The sequence below is a fragment of the Triturus cristatus genome, chromosome 3_2 (assembly GCF_964204655.1).
Source record: "Triturus cristatus chromosome 3_2, aTriCri1.1, whole genome shotgun sequence".
In the NCBI taxonomy this organism is placed as follows: Eukaryota; Metazoa; Chordata; class Amphibia; order Caudata; family Salamandridae; genus Triturus; species Triturus cristatus.
In genome coordinates this window covers 733,654,324-733,670,646 of record NC_140584.1, presented here as the reverse complement: position 1 = coordinate 733,670,646, position 16,323 = coordinate 733,654,324, and the positions used below count along the sequence as shown (strand labels likewise).

Here is a 16,323-nt window from a genome sequence, read left to right as displayed (position 1 = left end):
GGATAGCTGTGCATAGGACAGATTAGAATAGACACACAACAGGAGAGCTCTGAAAGACTGACAATATTGGGATATCAGTGCATGGTGTAAGCCAAGATAAAGGAGCAATGTGGATCTGTTAATAGATGGAAACTGTACCCTGATAAATGTCTTATATAAATATTAATTATTTTATTGGAGTCTGCCTTTACCTATGAGTCTACACATTCATGGGAATTTTTCTTTGACTAATTTGGATTCGCTATAGTTCTGATGAGAGCCTTAAAGAGGCTATATTTGCTGACCGCTTTCTCTTTCTGAGAATGGCTTGAGCACTGTCTTTCTTCTCCCTGATGTAAGTTTGGTTCTGTGTTCAGTTAAATAGTCCCCCCACTTACCTGAAAATGTAGTCCAAAAGTCACAAGCTCAGGGGCATAGCTTCCATTGATGCAAAGGGTAAAGTGGCACTGGAGCCCAGAGGCCTGAGTGGCCCACTGAACCCTGAATATTGCTGTATTTCAGACTTCAAACAGTGAGCAGGGGGGGGGGCATTCCCTTTCCTTGCAATAGGAACCATGACACACTGGCTATGCCACTGCACAAACTCTTACTTTACAGACTAAAGGTAGGTGCTGGGGAAGCTCAAACCAGAGACCTAGCAGCATGCTACTCAGAGCCATAGAGATTGCCACAAACAAAGAACATTGCACTATTCACAGCTCTTGAGGCACAGCCGGGAGCAGGGCACTGAGAGCCCATTTTAATACTACTTTACTTTAAAAAACTGTACTGAATTGTTTTAATCTGCGCCGTATTTGAATCCCTCCTCCCCAGCAGAGTGTTTGCTGACGTAGGGTCAACTTCCCTGCAGAAGCGGCGTGATTGGCCGGTTGCTAGGACACGCCCACCTCCGTAGCCACGCCCCCTCGGACATAACCCGCGCTGATCACGAGCGCCGCGTTTGATTGCACTATTCACAGCTCTTGAGGCACAGCCGGGAGCAGGGCACTGAGAGCCCATTTTAATACTACTTTACTTTAAAAAACTGTACTGAATTGTTTTAATCTGCGCCGTATTTGAATCCCTCCTCCTCAGCAGAGTGTTTGCTGACGTAGGGTCAACTTCCCTGCAGAAGCGGCGTGATTGGCCGGTTGCTAGGACACGCCCACCTCCGTAGCCACGCCCCATCACGCCCCCCTGGACCCTCTGTGCCATAAATCATGTGTCCCCACAGGAAGCGCAGCGGACGAGCGCAGCGGGCGCGACGAATGCGCGACGAAGGCGCGCATAAGGCAAGCTCGTCTGCGCTCGTCCGCGCCGAGGACGGGCCAAGGGCTACCTCCCCTGCTGCTCCAGTCCCACGATCAGCTACCAATTCAGTGAGAATCACCTACACCTCTGCCGAACTACTTGACCTCAGGCACGTAGCTGACTTTCCTCATGCTCTACCACATCTAGGGTATACCAATCCCATTCTAGGCCCATACCAATGTCCTATATGCAGAAAGGAAACCCTCAAACCCGCTACAACTGTCCCACTACTGGTTCAAGCAGCGCTAATAAATGCCAGATCCCTCCCCAAACACAAGCTAGAAATTGCCGACTTGATTGACACGCATAAACTGGATCTCTTATTCATTACAGAGACATGGGGGGATGAAGCCTCCGGCCCAGACTTCAGAGCTGCCACCCCTATCAACTACAATGTATGCAGACTAGACAGGACTAAGAATAAAAAAGGTGGAGGCATAGCAATAATCTATAAAAACGAGTTTAAGCTCACAACGACGCAATCTAATTGCCCTGAATACGAGGCTTTCTTTTTCACACTAGGCCTCTCGGCCAAGTCATCGTTTAAGGGCATGCTAATCTATCGCCCTCCTGGGTCAAGATCCAAGTTTCTAGCCAACATAGGCAATATGATTGAAGCAGCTGCAGGCTCCCCTCACTTCACCATACTAGGTGATTTTAATTTTCACTTAGAAGCCTTCAACGACCACGATACCACGCGGCTAACTACAGACTTAGCAGCTGCCGGCCTGCTGCAATTGATAAAATCTCCCACGCACCAAGCAGGCCACACACTAGATGGTCTATTCACCAACAGTCCCTTTATAACCGTTACCCAAGTAATCCCCCTGATCTGGACAGACCATGCAGCGATCTGTTTCTCTGGTGAAATTAATCCTACCAAACCTCCTACTACAACCTCCTCTCAATTTTCTTACAGAGATTGGAAAAACATCAATCTAGCTCACTTAACAGAGTTGTTGCAGGAAGGTCATATCCCTAACGAACAGGACCCTACTATAGCGTCTTTTAATTACTTGACAAACCTAAACACGGCCTGTAACAAACTAGCCCCGATCAAAATTTCCCACCGCAACAGGAAAATACCATCAGCTCAGTGGTTTACAGAGCCCCTTAGGATCCAGAGACAGTATTGCAGGAACCTTGAAAGGCAGTGGCGCCGCCACTACAGCCCTGCAGACAAAATGACCTATAAAAACGCCCTTTCCAACTACAAAAGACTCATAGTTTCTGAAAAAAGTCGCTACTATACGTCACAAATCAACCAGGCGAAAAACTCGGTAGGAGAACTATTTCAGGTGGTTACAACCTTGTCCAATCCCCCCGCCGCGCGCCTAGAAGGCTCTCAGTCTCTATCGGACGCTCTGGCCAGCTTCTTTGAGGAGAAGGTTAGTTCCATTTTCCTCACCTTCTCTCATTCCTCCCCTTCCCCCTCCCCTGTGGCACTTCCCAGCAATACTCCTCCCATCTTTTCATCTTTCGACACCATCAATCAGGAACACATTCAACATCTGGTAGCCAGCACCAAATCTGGATCCCCCCTCGACCCATGTCCCCCTGCTGTCCTGAATCTCATCCCAGAAGCGATTTCTCCCGTGTTGTCTACTATCTGTAATGCTATGTTTTCAACAGGCATCTATCCATCGGTTTGGAAGGAGGCTATTATTAAGCCTCTTCTAAAAAAGCCAACTCTGGACCCTCTTCTCCCCGCTAGTTATAGACCTATTGCCTGTCTCCCCTTCCCAGCCAAGATTTTCGAAAAAACAATGAACATCCAGCTTTCGAAATTCATCAATGACAACGATCTACTTGATGACACCCAGTTTGGCTTCAGACAGGGACACGGAACGGAGACAGCATTGCTTAAAGCTGCAGATGAAATCAGAGCAACGATGGACAGGGGTGGAGCGGCGGTCCTAATACTTCTGGACCTTTCCGCTGCATTTGACACGGTCGATCATGTCACTCTGATCGACCGTGTCTCGGCTTTAGGAATAAGAGGCAAGGCCAAAGATCTTATTGCTTCATTCTTGGCCAACCGCCCTCAGACAGTCAAGATGGGTAATTTCACCTCCCAGACCTTCTCCCTCCCATGCGGAGTCCCACAAGGCTCCTCGCTAAGCCCGACGCTTTTTAATATCTATGTATCGGACTTGGCGAGGGTGATAAAATCGCATGGAATTGCCCTTACAACGTACGCCGATGATACTCAACTAGTATTATCGGTGCACAATAATGGAACATCTGTCGCAGCCAACTTCCAAGAGGGAATGAAGGCGATAAGCTCCTGGATGTCATCAAATTGCCTCAAACTAAACTCTGACAAAACTGAGGTGATGACATTCGGGAGCTTGCAGCCGGCATGGTCCCCTCAGTGGTGGCCATCTCAGTTGGGTTCCCCCCCCCAACCGGTAGTCAAGGTCCGCAATTTGGGAGTCATTTTTGACAATAAGTTGACTTTCCTCCATCATGCCAACGCTGTGGTATCATCTGCCTTCTATACCCTAAAAAAAATAAAAAAACTACTCCCTTACTTACCACAGTCCGCGGCCAAAACACTTATCAGCACCTTAGTGTTCTCAAGAACCGATTATTGTAACTCCCTTTTTCTGAACGCTCAGGAAAGGGTACTCAATAAACTCCAGACGGTGCAAAACGCCGCGGCCAGAACCATACTACACATCCCCAAATTCACCCCTACGTCTCCTTATATCAAAGAGCTACACTGGCTCCCTATTAGGAGCCGAATCAAATTTAAGGCTCTGTGTATAGCCTACAAAACTCTGAATAACCCCGGACCACAGTTCCTAAAAAAAGCCCTCTGCCCAGCGGAACAACCTAGGACCTTACGATCGTCCTCAGCCTACTTGTTGAAAGTCCCACGGACAAGAAAGGCCAGCTGGGGAGATAAATGTTTTATTATCGCTACTGCCAAGCTGTGGAATACACTACCACTCCACATCAAAACGGCCCCTACGCTGCTCAAGTTCAGAAAGAGCCTTAAAACATGGCTGTTCTCTGCCTAATTCCCCCTCATCGCAAGAAGTGAGTTCTGCAATCGATAGCGCCGAGACACCCTTACGGGTAGTTGCGCGCTTTAAAAATTGCATAAAATAAATAAATAAATAAATATATAATAGAAACTGCCACATACATAGAGCCTCACATTCTGTCACACATAGAGACCAAAGTGTGCCCTACCTTCTCTCTTTCCTACCCCATGTGGTGGGCAGGGCCAGACGGGCCGTAGCGGGCATTGGGCATCTACCTGGGAGGTTGGAAGGATGGGGGGCTGAGTTAGCAGCGCTGAGGGCTGTTTTCAATACTGGGGGCCGGTTTTGCAGTGAGGCTGCTATATCAGCCCCAGTAACAAAAGCAGCATGAGGGCTGGTCTGTCAACATTGCCAGGGCAGCTTTGGGTTCCCAGTCTGCTCCTGGTGGTGTGGGCTGTAAATGAAGAACGAGCAGGGGAGAGTTGGGAGATTGTGTATACGAAAATAATAGGATTGCAAGAAGCTAACCTCTATCCCCCTCCCCGTTCATTAAGTTTTGAATTCCGCAGAAGTCTCTATGGTTCCTTTTAGCCCTTCTGACTTAAGGTTCTGGTGAGCAGGAACTGTTGGGTACTTGATTACATCACAATAAATCACAACTAGAACTAAGGACCTGATTATGATGTCGGTCGGGTCGGAATCTTCAGAATCTTCTAGACCATCTCGGAAACCATCTGCCCGACTCGGTCGGAAACAATTCAGACCGACCGATTACGATGCAGGGGAACCCTTCGGTCATTCCGAATCGGTTCCAACCGGCATTCAGAGAGTCCGAGTCGGTCTGAGCTGATTCGTACAGCTCTACAGACCGCATTTCCGACTGACCGAATACCGATGTCGGATTCCGACAGCCTTTCTGACTCGGTCTGTCTGGCACGAAAAGGCTGTCGGAAACTGACTTTGGGTGAAAACCTTGCACCCTGTGGCAGGCACCATGGGGTGCCTGCCACAGGGTGCAAGGTTTTCTGCAGACACCCATTTTCCCAATAGCAGCCTGTGATTTCAGTCGGAACACAGGCTCCCATTGAAGTCAATGAGAGTCCTTCCGAACGGTGTTCGGAAGCATCATTATCAGTCAGTCAGGACCGCCGACCGCGAGTCGGTTGAAACTGAATCTCAAAAGGAGTCGGGAGGTTTGGTTTCCGACCCACATCGTAATCAAGCCCTAAGTTGGAAATGTAAGCAATCGATTTTAACTCACACATAGAAACATATTATCACATTAAAACTATTGATGATGTGCCTCAACACTAATGAGACCACAAGGACTAGGGGAATTAAAAGTGCAGGTATCACAAGCGCTTAGGGAAACCCATGCTAAAATAAGCATTGGCAATGCCAACAGGTCTGCCTTTAAAAGAATGTTGTATGGTAATGTGAAGCATTAAAAGTAAATAGCATATGAAGTATGGGAATTAATACGTAATTGAGTGGAAGCAAAGAACTGTAGAGTAATATTGGTGTAGGTGAAAAGGTCAGGTAACAGTTAAACTATTAAGCCAGATCTAAAAACCATCTAGTTCAGTGACTGCCCTCCTCCAACCTGGGGTGCTGCCAGAGAAAAACAACATACTTTATCTAGTTATCTAAGACACTTTAATAAGGTAAGGTAAATTTTATTTGCATAATTAATAAAAATCTTATAATTACTACATTCTCTGCGAAAACGCACCAATTAGAAATATAGTTAATTTTTTTTTAAAGAATTATAAAAGTTAAAAAGTTTTCTTAGACATAAATACAATATATAAACATTACATCAGACCGTCATCTTTCCAGAACTTATTATAAATAGTATCAATTAATATTTATATAACTTATGCATGAGATCATAAATTTAGTCCTACGTTTTGTCCTTAGCTATTTTAGACTTCCAGATTTCCTGTGGCCAACTCACAGGCATTCAACTTCTTTTTAGCAAGTATTAAAAATTTAGTAAAATTGGAAATCATTTGAATATCCATTGGTCTAAAACAGACTACCATGGCGTGTCTGCAGGTACGAACACCTCTGTGAATGAAGCAGTTTTTCAAATATCTTTTTCTTTCCACCATCATTACTGTACATACACAAACAAGATGTAGAATACTTTCATTACATAGATTGCATAATCTGCACATAGTTGGCTTAGATGGTCTCAACCAGGGCACTGCATGTTTTAAGCCAGGTAAGTTGCCAAATCGTGCTTTAATAAAAGTGTTTTTAGTTTCTGCAGACCATGGTATTTCTAGGTATGGTTGGACCTTAAGACTTGTATATTCCTGGACCAACATCCATGCATGGGATCTCTTAATAAACAGTTCTTTATCTTTTAAAAGGGACAGATGTTTAACTGATTTATTAATTATTTTCTTAAAACTTTGTGCTGTTAAGGACATTTCCCAGATTTCAGCAACTGACAAATCTTCACGTACTTTTTGTAAATATTTATGGAAGGACAGTTTTTTATTTTGTTCCATTTCTTTCCACAAGAATGTGCACATTGGATTATTAATATTAGTTTTAATTTGTCTCCAGGTCTTAATGTAGTGACCCATTCTTGCATATTGTTGATTACAAAAGCCAAATTCTAGCCTTATCTGAGCAGGTGATACATTAGGTGGAGGTCGAAATAGATGTTTAAATGTATTTGTAATAGCATTATTTATTAATGCAGAATCTATTCCACACAGTATAATGGCTGTTTTTTAATTTTATATTTTTCCATTAAGATTCCCAGTGTTATCACATTTGTTGTTGTACCTTGCCTTTGTACAAAATCCGATTGGTTTGTTGGAATTAAATGATTTTCACTAGCCCAATCAATTAAATCCTTAAGTAGAACCGATGGAAATAATTTAGCTTCAATATCTTGGAGCGTGATTAGTCTATAATTGGATGGGAGGGACCAGTCCCTACTTTTGTATATAGGTGAAATAATAGAACCCTTCCATGAATCCGGAACTATTCTTGATTGGAGAGCGTGGTTAAAAACTGGTGTTAAATAGCTCGACCAGTATGAAGCTTCCTTCTTATACAATGCTGCGGGAATCCCATTAGGGCCAGGGGCACCATTGGATCTCTGATTCTTTATTAATTTACATACTTGGTTTTCTGTTATATCTATTGAGTTGTTATTCTTTTCTTCTCTTATTCCATTTATAATCCTATCAGTAAGATTCTAAGCATATTTGGGGTAGGATTCAAATGCATATCTATAAACGATACCCATTCAGATTCAGTCACTGTTGATGAAGTAGATTTGCTACTGGATCTACTCAGTTTGTTTTCTAAAATCCAGAAGTCTCTTCAATTACTCCTTTTGCAAGCATATAGAGCTTTCGCCCACAACAATTGCTTTTCTTGCATTTTGTTCTACCAGACCATTTTCCTAACTTCTTTATTTATCCTTTTAAGTTTCACTCTATAAACTAAATTAACTGGAAACTTTTTTACCAGTCTCAAGATTCTGTTACGTTCTCTTTTTAATTGATGGCTTTCAAACAAATTTGTCACCATTGAGCATGCTGGTTTATTTCTCCATTGACCTTTATTAGCATATTTTTTAGATTGACTGGTAATTAATTCCTTGGTGAAGAGAGACCATTTTTCAACAGTGTTCGAGTAATCTCCTTCAAAGTAAAAATCAGCAATTGCCTGTGCAGTGTTTGTAATAGAATCTTTGGTGCTATCTGACCAATAAAGTTTCTTATAGTTTACTGTCGCTATTTATCCCGGAAGTGTCATATAGTTTTCGAATCTTAGGCCATTTAGGTTTAGCTCAATTAATTGTTGGTCGTGGTCGCTTATATCTGTTCTCTCTATCTGTTAAGAGAAAATTTTATGGAATAGATTCAACGATGCTATGGTGTAATCTATTCTAGACCTATGATCCCCAGCTTGGAAAGTCCATGCAGGTGGTGAATCTTGAGGAAATCGACCATTTAGCACTCTGAGGCCTATAGTTTCTAATTCTTTTACAAAAGTCTTGGCTATTTTTTCATTCTTTTGTTCCTTCGTAACCGTTGTTAATGACAAACTTGGAATTGACCATAAGTAATTTTGCTGTTGTATATCAACATCTCTAACGTAAGACCATAGCATATTCATGTTATAATCTCCAGTAATAATGAGCTCTGGTTGGATATCATTATCCAGTAACTGCAATATCATAATTATCAGATTGCTCGCCATTGATCTTCGTGTCTTAATATCAGGATGAATGTATATGTTAATTATTACAAGAGTTTTAGTTACATTTTGTTCCTTGTATCGTATTTTAACAATTAAATAATCCTTTTGACTTTGAACGTCCATTTCACTTTCTATTTTTAGACCGGTTGATATAAAAGTGGCCAAACCCCCACATGGTCTGCCATAGTTACTTGTTCTCCTCATGAGTAATAGCCTTTATACCCTTCTAATCTAAAAGGGACTAAAGCCCACGTCTCTTGTAAACAAATGATTTGAAAACTACCCAAGGTATCTAGTTGATTATTTTGAATCTTTGCTTGAACCCCATTTATATTCGAAGAACATAATCTGACCCTTTTGTTCATGATTGTTGGCCCTCTTAAAGGTACTTCAGTTAGTAGGTGTCAGTCCTGCCTGACATTGTGGAGAACAGCTGTTAACCAACCTAATATGACAGTGTCAAGTAGTGGGTCTCCTTTTTTTTCTTCTAATGATTTTAAAAGATGCCCATTGGTCATTCCTATGGGGTTTTTTAATATTGAGTACTTCTTATTATTCTCAGTTCTTATTTGATTATAATTTTGTAATTTTGATGAAAGGGGCTAGGGTAGGAAGGTTGAGGGCGAGTTGTTATTTTTATTCCCCAATCCTGAAAAAGTTTATGTTCTTGCATAATAAGACTAGCGGCAGTAGATGATGTCCAAGTTACTAATGTTGATTCTTGATTATTGTTCTTAATTGTGAAAAAATCAATTGATTCTATATCTGTACATTTGATTTTCTTCAATGCGGGTACTGCGTTACACAATTTGAATATGTTTCCACGATTCAGAATATCATTGTTACCCCTAGATTTATATTCCGGCGTAAATATTACCTGCATCGCTCCATCCTTTTGATCTGGATTATTTAGTTCCCTTTGTTGCAGGCTTTTATCACCTTGAGCATGCTCAATAAACCTTCCATTATGATTACTAACAGTTTGAGACCGTGATTGTTGATAATTGTGTAACTGCTTCTTTTCGGTTCCCAAATCTTGTGATAATTTTATAACCTTCCAGATTTTTAACAAATCTCTATTCGTTTCATCCCGATTGATACTCTCACTCTTTAATCTTTTTATTTCCAACTGTGGGGATTTATTTTCCTCGTGTTTATTTTTTTCCATTGGCACTATCTCGATAGACTGATTTTTTCCAATCCACCGGTACTACTGATATGTATTAAATAAATAAATAACTAATTCATTAATTGATTAGAGACCAGTCTCCGGGTAGGGCTGTAAACTGAGCATGTGGAGTAGTACAAGGGGCAAGGGTTGCTTCAACAGGGCCAAAGTCTATTGGCACTTGCCCCTTTAACTCATTTTTCATTGATTTTACAGGTTTACAGATTTATTTTCAGACTTCGGCGGCTCGGCGACTTACTGTTTAGACCTTGGATGCCGGTAACAGGAGCAGGAATAAGAGCAGGTCACGGAGACGGTAGATGTAAAACACCTCCCTCCACTACACTCCACTCCTAGGCTTGGCTCTGCTCTTAGTATATCCTTGGTGTTACAATGAACCAAGCAGCAGGCAACAGGCCAGGGCTCCTCTGATACTCTGCACCAGCAATACCGCCGGCCAGGGCTCCTCTTCCACCGTCTTAGCACCACAACAGCAGCCGTTCCACCACCGCTTGAAATGGTCGTATCACAGGTCACGTCCCTTAAAGTCCCTCCACTCCAATCCCGCAGCGCCGCACCAGCAGCACTGCAGCGGCAGCGGCACCGTCAATGGCCGTTAATGGCCGCTCCTGCCGGTACCGCCCCACCTAAGCGCCGGCACAACAGGACGCGATCAGAACGAGAAAAGCCAGGAGCCGGGAGAAAAGGTAGAAGGCGGGAAAAAGCCCTTCGGGAGGCCGTTCGCAACACAATCCAGCTCCGAGCTCCACGCCAAGCTCTGCACCTCTTGCTTCTCCCTTCGCCTCCTTCGCCACTTGCTCCTCCTCTCCGTGTACTGTCAGTCAATCCGCTGCCGTGGGATGTACGTGTAGCATCTTTAATAGCATTACAATGTTGTGTGTGCCTCCAAAAGTTCAAGCTCATGCAGCTGATAAATAAACAAACAAGCATTTGCAATGCAATAGGTACACTATCCAACACTTACCCTACTGTTGCCCTAAAATTATTATGCGTTGTAATGGTATGCGTTGTAATGGAATGCTTTGTAATAGCATTTTTTTTAAATGCGTTGTAAAGGCATGTTTTGTATAATCATGCGATGTAATGGTAGTTGCGATGTGAAAACTGCGTTGTAAAAGCATGCGTTGTAATTGTTTGCATTGTAACGTCATATTTTGGACTTCATACTTTCTAGGACCTAGTCACTGAACCCAAACTGATATGTCCCTTTGCCCCCACATGACAGCCATCTATGAGTCTTTTTAAGCTTAAATTTTCTGATTCATATGCTCTGTATCTTCTGGGAGGCAATTACAAAGTACCAAGTTTACTAGCTAACCCTGTGATACTGGGCCAGGAGTCTTCACACATCAATGTCATAGTTTTAGGCTGTGGTCCCAGGGCCCATACGCAGCCTCACAGACCTGAAATTCTGCCCTGCAATGGCCTGCTACCTCCCCTTGTTGGTGATTGCTTCATGGAGTCTCCCTGCATGAGCCCTTGCTCATTGTCTTAAACTTGGTAAAGATCTCTCTTGCCCGAACAGTGTTCCTGTCTTACTCGCCTTTATAGGAGCTGCAGCATTTTTTTCATTATGACAATAAGCCAAGATATACAATGGCTTCTGTAACTTTATCCAAACTGAAAAAATAATTACTGGCTACTGTTGGGGGACCTGTTAGATTTGAGTGTTACTTCTACGTGTCTAAATACTGTTGCTAAAATCTGAATAAAATGTTAGTAACTTACTTGAGGATCCTCTAGCCACATTCAGCCAATAAACCCATGACCTCAATGGCTTTAGAGCTTTGTTCCCTTAACCCAGCCCTTTTATATAGTTCTACAATAAAGTGAGCCTAACCCCACTATCGCCCCCACATACCCTTCCCAATTCCCTTTATCATGAACTCAGGTTGGTCTGTATTAGAACTGTACTTGCTCTCAAAAGACAAGGTTCAAAATGCCTGCCTCTGATTTGGTGGCCAAGGCAAAAGTCTCAGCCAGAATTATGCACTGTGAGCCACTAGGGAAAGTTGATGGTTACTCATAATGTGGTTAATTCCCCTCCAGAAATCTCTGAAGCATCCTGTATTGGTTTGGGCCAGAGGACAACGATGTTTACCTGTTATCCGCTCCTGCTGTGGAAGCTAGTTCGAAACATATGGAGCATGGTTAGATTCCACTTTCACCTGAGACATCAGAGCTCCTGCTGAAAGTGAAACTTCTCATACAGTATGAACTGATGGGCAGAACATTAGGTTTAAAAGGGTAAGCCATTGGTCTGGGTTTAGTTTTCAATTGGTGCAGCTACATCAATAGGGATTGGAAACAAGGGTTCCACCATAGCAGTGTCTCCTGGCTTTGCCAATTACATTATAATTCGATCTATTGGCTCTATTGATTCACAGACAGCCATTGCTGTCAAATTGCCTCTCCACCATTTCATGGCTATCCACATACCTAAGCAGGAAGGGGTCATAGGGGTACCTCTGTCATTCATTTATATGTGGGTATGTGTGTAAGTGGCTGTGAATAAGAGGAGATTCCAACTAGTCATTTTGTATCATAGCTCTAATACACGTATGAAAAATGGTAAATAAATCATCCCGGTAAGAATTTGGGTTCTTGGTTCAGGGGGCTGTGAACCATTCTGAAGCAACAGGCATAATCCTTGTCAGGGTGAATCACAAACAGTCACTAAATTTAACTGTGCTTAACCTTCTGGTAGCGTGGCACAAACGCAGTCAGACTTAACTTAGAGGCAATGAGTTTAGAATTGATGCAGCACTGAAACTGTGATAAACTGAAAACAAAACACAAAAGAAATTCCACACCATTTTAGAAAAATGTATTAAATTATTATTTTTAGTTTAAAGAAAAAAAAATGTATTAGTATATATGAAAGATAAAGAAAAACCCAAGACAGAGTTTGACCCCCCCCACTCCACCACGGCACACGCCACATTTATTGAGGAAACTAAAAGAAAAAACAGATCCATTGTATCACATTGCATCATCTTCTGCAAGTTCCCAAAACATCACCCGCCCGACCCAGAAAACCCTTCAAAGGCCATCTATTTAATTATTTATTAAATTATTTGATACCAAAACAACAAAAATCTAGTCGGTAAATCTGGGATATGTAATTTCAAACAATGGCGTAGCAAGTGGGGTGGGTAGGGGGGTGGGCTGCCCCAGGCCGCAAGAGTTTTGAAGGGGGCAGCCTCTTCCCTTTACACCTGCCGTCTAGGGGGCGGCAATCGCCCTCCCCCGTTTTAAATTGTGGCAGTCGAGGTACGGCAAACTTGTAACAAATCTCGCCAGCCTCCCCCCACCCACTTTTCAATGCAGGTGCCGTGGGCGGCAAATGCAGGGGCCGCCGCTGGCTAGCTACGCCACTGATTTCAAAGATGTAAAATAAGTATTGCGCCTATAAGCACAAAGCACAAAGCGCAAAGCGTCACTTGTGGTTATCTGGTTGTGCAAGGCCGGCTTAAAGTCAAATGTTCAGGCCGACCACGACGGAGTGTGCTCCAGTTACAGAGATGAGGTTAGTGCTGCTGAAAAAGTTACCTTCTCAAAGTCCAGCTGTAAAATTCACATTGGCGGTCACCAAGGGCTGTCTATGCTGTAGCACAAAGTGCAGACCTCGTGTTGCCGGTTGCTGTAGCGCAAATAATTAGGTTAATCAAAGCTTCACGTGCTTGATGGAGCTTGTTGTATCCCTGAAGCTAAGAACAGGATGCCAGCTAATTAGCCCTTTGAGTCACTCACGTAGCCTGGGATGAAGTAGGTCCAGTCGTCCTTCTCAGACAACAGGGCAGGTCTCAAGCAGCAGGGCAGTCCTTTGGCAGCATGGCAGATTTTCTTCTGTAGTATCCACAGGTCCAGCAGTGCCCCGAACAGTGGGCCTGAGGGTTTTAGTCTTACACCTAGTGCCAGCTTTGAAGTAGAATAAATGTCAGGAATTGTCCTCCCACAGAAGTGTCTGGAATTTCATGCCTCCATGCCCTGATTCCGCTGTGTCTGGGGCCACAAAAGGCTAGTGTGAAGTTCGTTGTGTTAAGGGGAGGCAGTGTCATTGAAGAGCAAGTGTGAAAGGTGGCAGTTCAGCCCCTCCCATCTAATCAGGATGGCCTATCAGTCCCCTTTTGTGATACTGTCAGGAAGGAATACACAAAGGCCAACTATGCCTAGTCATGTAACCCAGGAAACAGACTGCAGGCACCAACATTTTAGGACAAGAAAATGCAGACTTTCTAAAAGTGGCATTTTCAGAAATGTTACTTAAAATCCAACTTTACCATTAAAGAGGATTTTCAGTTACAATGCATAAAACAGCAAATATGAAATTTCTACCTGCTCTCAAAAAGAAGTTATCCTTTATTAAGAGTAATAAGATAAGCCAATGTTATCCTATGGGAGAGGTAGGCCTCACAGTAGTGGAAAAAAATTTTTGTGAGTTTTTCACTACCAGGATATGTAAGACTTAAAAATACATGTCCAACTTTTTAAATACAACACACCCTGCCATATGGGCCATTAGTTCCTACCCTAGGGGTGACATTTGTATTACAAAAGTAGTTTTAGGCTTGGTAAAAAGGTTTATTTTGTCAAGTCGATTCGGCAGGTAGGCCTGGGTGTGAAATTCCACTTCGTAGAGCACGGAGTTCCAAAAAACTCTACAGAGCTAAGTTTTTTCCTTGCTCATGCTTGTCAACGTTAAGTTGGCGAGCGCAAGCGAGGAAAATCTTACTCCAGACGACCTCTGGTAAGATGTCTCAACGCAGGCGGTCGCAGATGGTCACTACTGCTTATGTTGAGAAACATTCCGTTCGCGTTGAGGAAGCGGCCGCCAGAGGAGAACATCTACTTGAGCAGCAGAAAGAATCTATGCCTTCTTGCACTATGCATGGTGCCGTTCATGCCGTTTTTACAGTGCGGGACAAACACCCAGTGCTGCAGAGGTTTTTGGTCACTTTGTGGAGTTCTGCGTAGTGGAACTCTGTGAACCCTATGCAGGCCTAGTGCAAGGGCAGGCCTCTGACATGTTTTAAGGGGCTACCTTAGTGGGTGGCACAATAAGCCAATAAGGGCTGTAGTCCAACTTGTAGCATTTAATTTACCATCCCTGGGCCTATAGTGTAACACTTTAGTAGGGATTTATAAGTAAATTAAATATGCCAATCATGTGTAAGCCAATTTTACCATGTTTAAGGTAGAGCACAATTACTTTAGCACTGGGTAGCAATGTCCTAAAGCCAACAAAACAAATTCAGTGAAACAGGACTGGTGAAGGCAAAAGATTTGGTGGACCCCCACCCCAGGTTGTCAGGTCTAACAGTCCCCCTCCCTCACTTCCCAGGTCCCCCTTCTTGGCCAATTTATGTAAAAGAATGTAAACAAATTCTGTTATATACAAATCAGGGCCAAATTATGGTACTTTTGTGTAAGTATTTGCTTGATCTTTGGTATTAGAGGACCTATAGCAACCGCACTTCCCTCACTGCTTTAAATCCTCCCACTTCTCTTGGTCTGTCAATCGAATAACGTAGAAGTATCTGAAGGATTTACATGTGGTGTCCAGAAATGGACATTATGCAATCTATATACATTGCTTGTGTTTTGTCCAATAAAGTTTGGTTTTACGCGAGCAGAACAAAACCACAAAGAGGGCATTTAGTTTAAACAATTCCTTTTTACATAGAATAATTTAAAATCTTTCTTACCTAGCAGCTTCTCCGCAAGCATGTTCAGCTGATCAGCATTGAGCCCACGGCCAACATAGGATGAGAACTGCCAGCTCAGAACTTCAAGGAGCTGACTCAGTGGGGCAGCCGGAGGATTATTCAAGAATGCCAAGTTCTGTAGAAAATTGACAGCTGTCACAAAAGCAGATCTGATGTAGCAAAAATACCTTTAATGCCAACTGATTGAAAATGCCAAGTACATGTTCCTCTTCAAGAGAAATTAAATGATTTTCTGAATTATGAAGTTGCTCAGTGTTTAAGGCCCTACTCATTTCACCCATGCGATTTTGGCATTGCTCACCCTGCTCAATAGGGTGCATGTATTTCCAACAAAGCAAATATGCCTCTATCATGTGTGTTGGAGAGGTATTTACATATTGTATTTAGGCCATTAGGCCATTATAAATTGTGAAAAGCAAATAGAGGTATTTACATATTGTATTTAGGCCATTATAAATTGTGAAAAGCAAATAAAAATTGAGCATGGCATGAATCTAAACTTTAAGATGGTCAAAGGCAATTATGAAATGTAACATATTAGGCCTAAGGTGGAATTTAAGCAACAGTAGAAATGAAAATCTGCCTCTTCACTAATAACAGCCATTGCAAGACACGTGCTAAGGAAGATGAGCTTTTGGGTCAAGCGAATCTCAGCCTTCTATAGCATTTGAATCCTTTCTCTTTGCAAGAGCACTGCTAAAGTCACAGATTTTATTTAGTTGTTGAACACAGAGACCAAATTCCTCCGCCGTGTCTACTGAGCATTTATGGACCAATACTTAGGGTCTGATTACGAGTTTGCCAGTCTTGGAGAGGGCCACCAGGCCAAAACCCTGCTCCAAAACCGCCAAACCCGTAGTCTGGCTGCCAGGTGTATTCCGATTTGAGT

At 42.9% G+C, this 16,323-nt stretch overlaps 1 protein-coding gene across 1 annotated transcript in view; it reads right to left on the bottom strand.

The window, feature by feature from the left end:
- Window positions 1-16,323, bottom strand: part of STAT4 (signal transducer and activator of transcription 4) — a 772,166-nt gene that overhangs the window by 322,425 nt on the left and 433,418 nt on the right. The window contains exon 17 of the mRNA XM_085648785.1: window positions 15,414-15,549. Within this exon, the coding sequence (XP_085504911.1) occupies window positions 15,414-15,549 (136 nt within the window). The remainder of the gene's footprint in view (window positions 1-15,413; window positions 15,550-16,323) is intronic.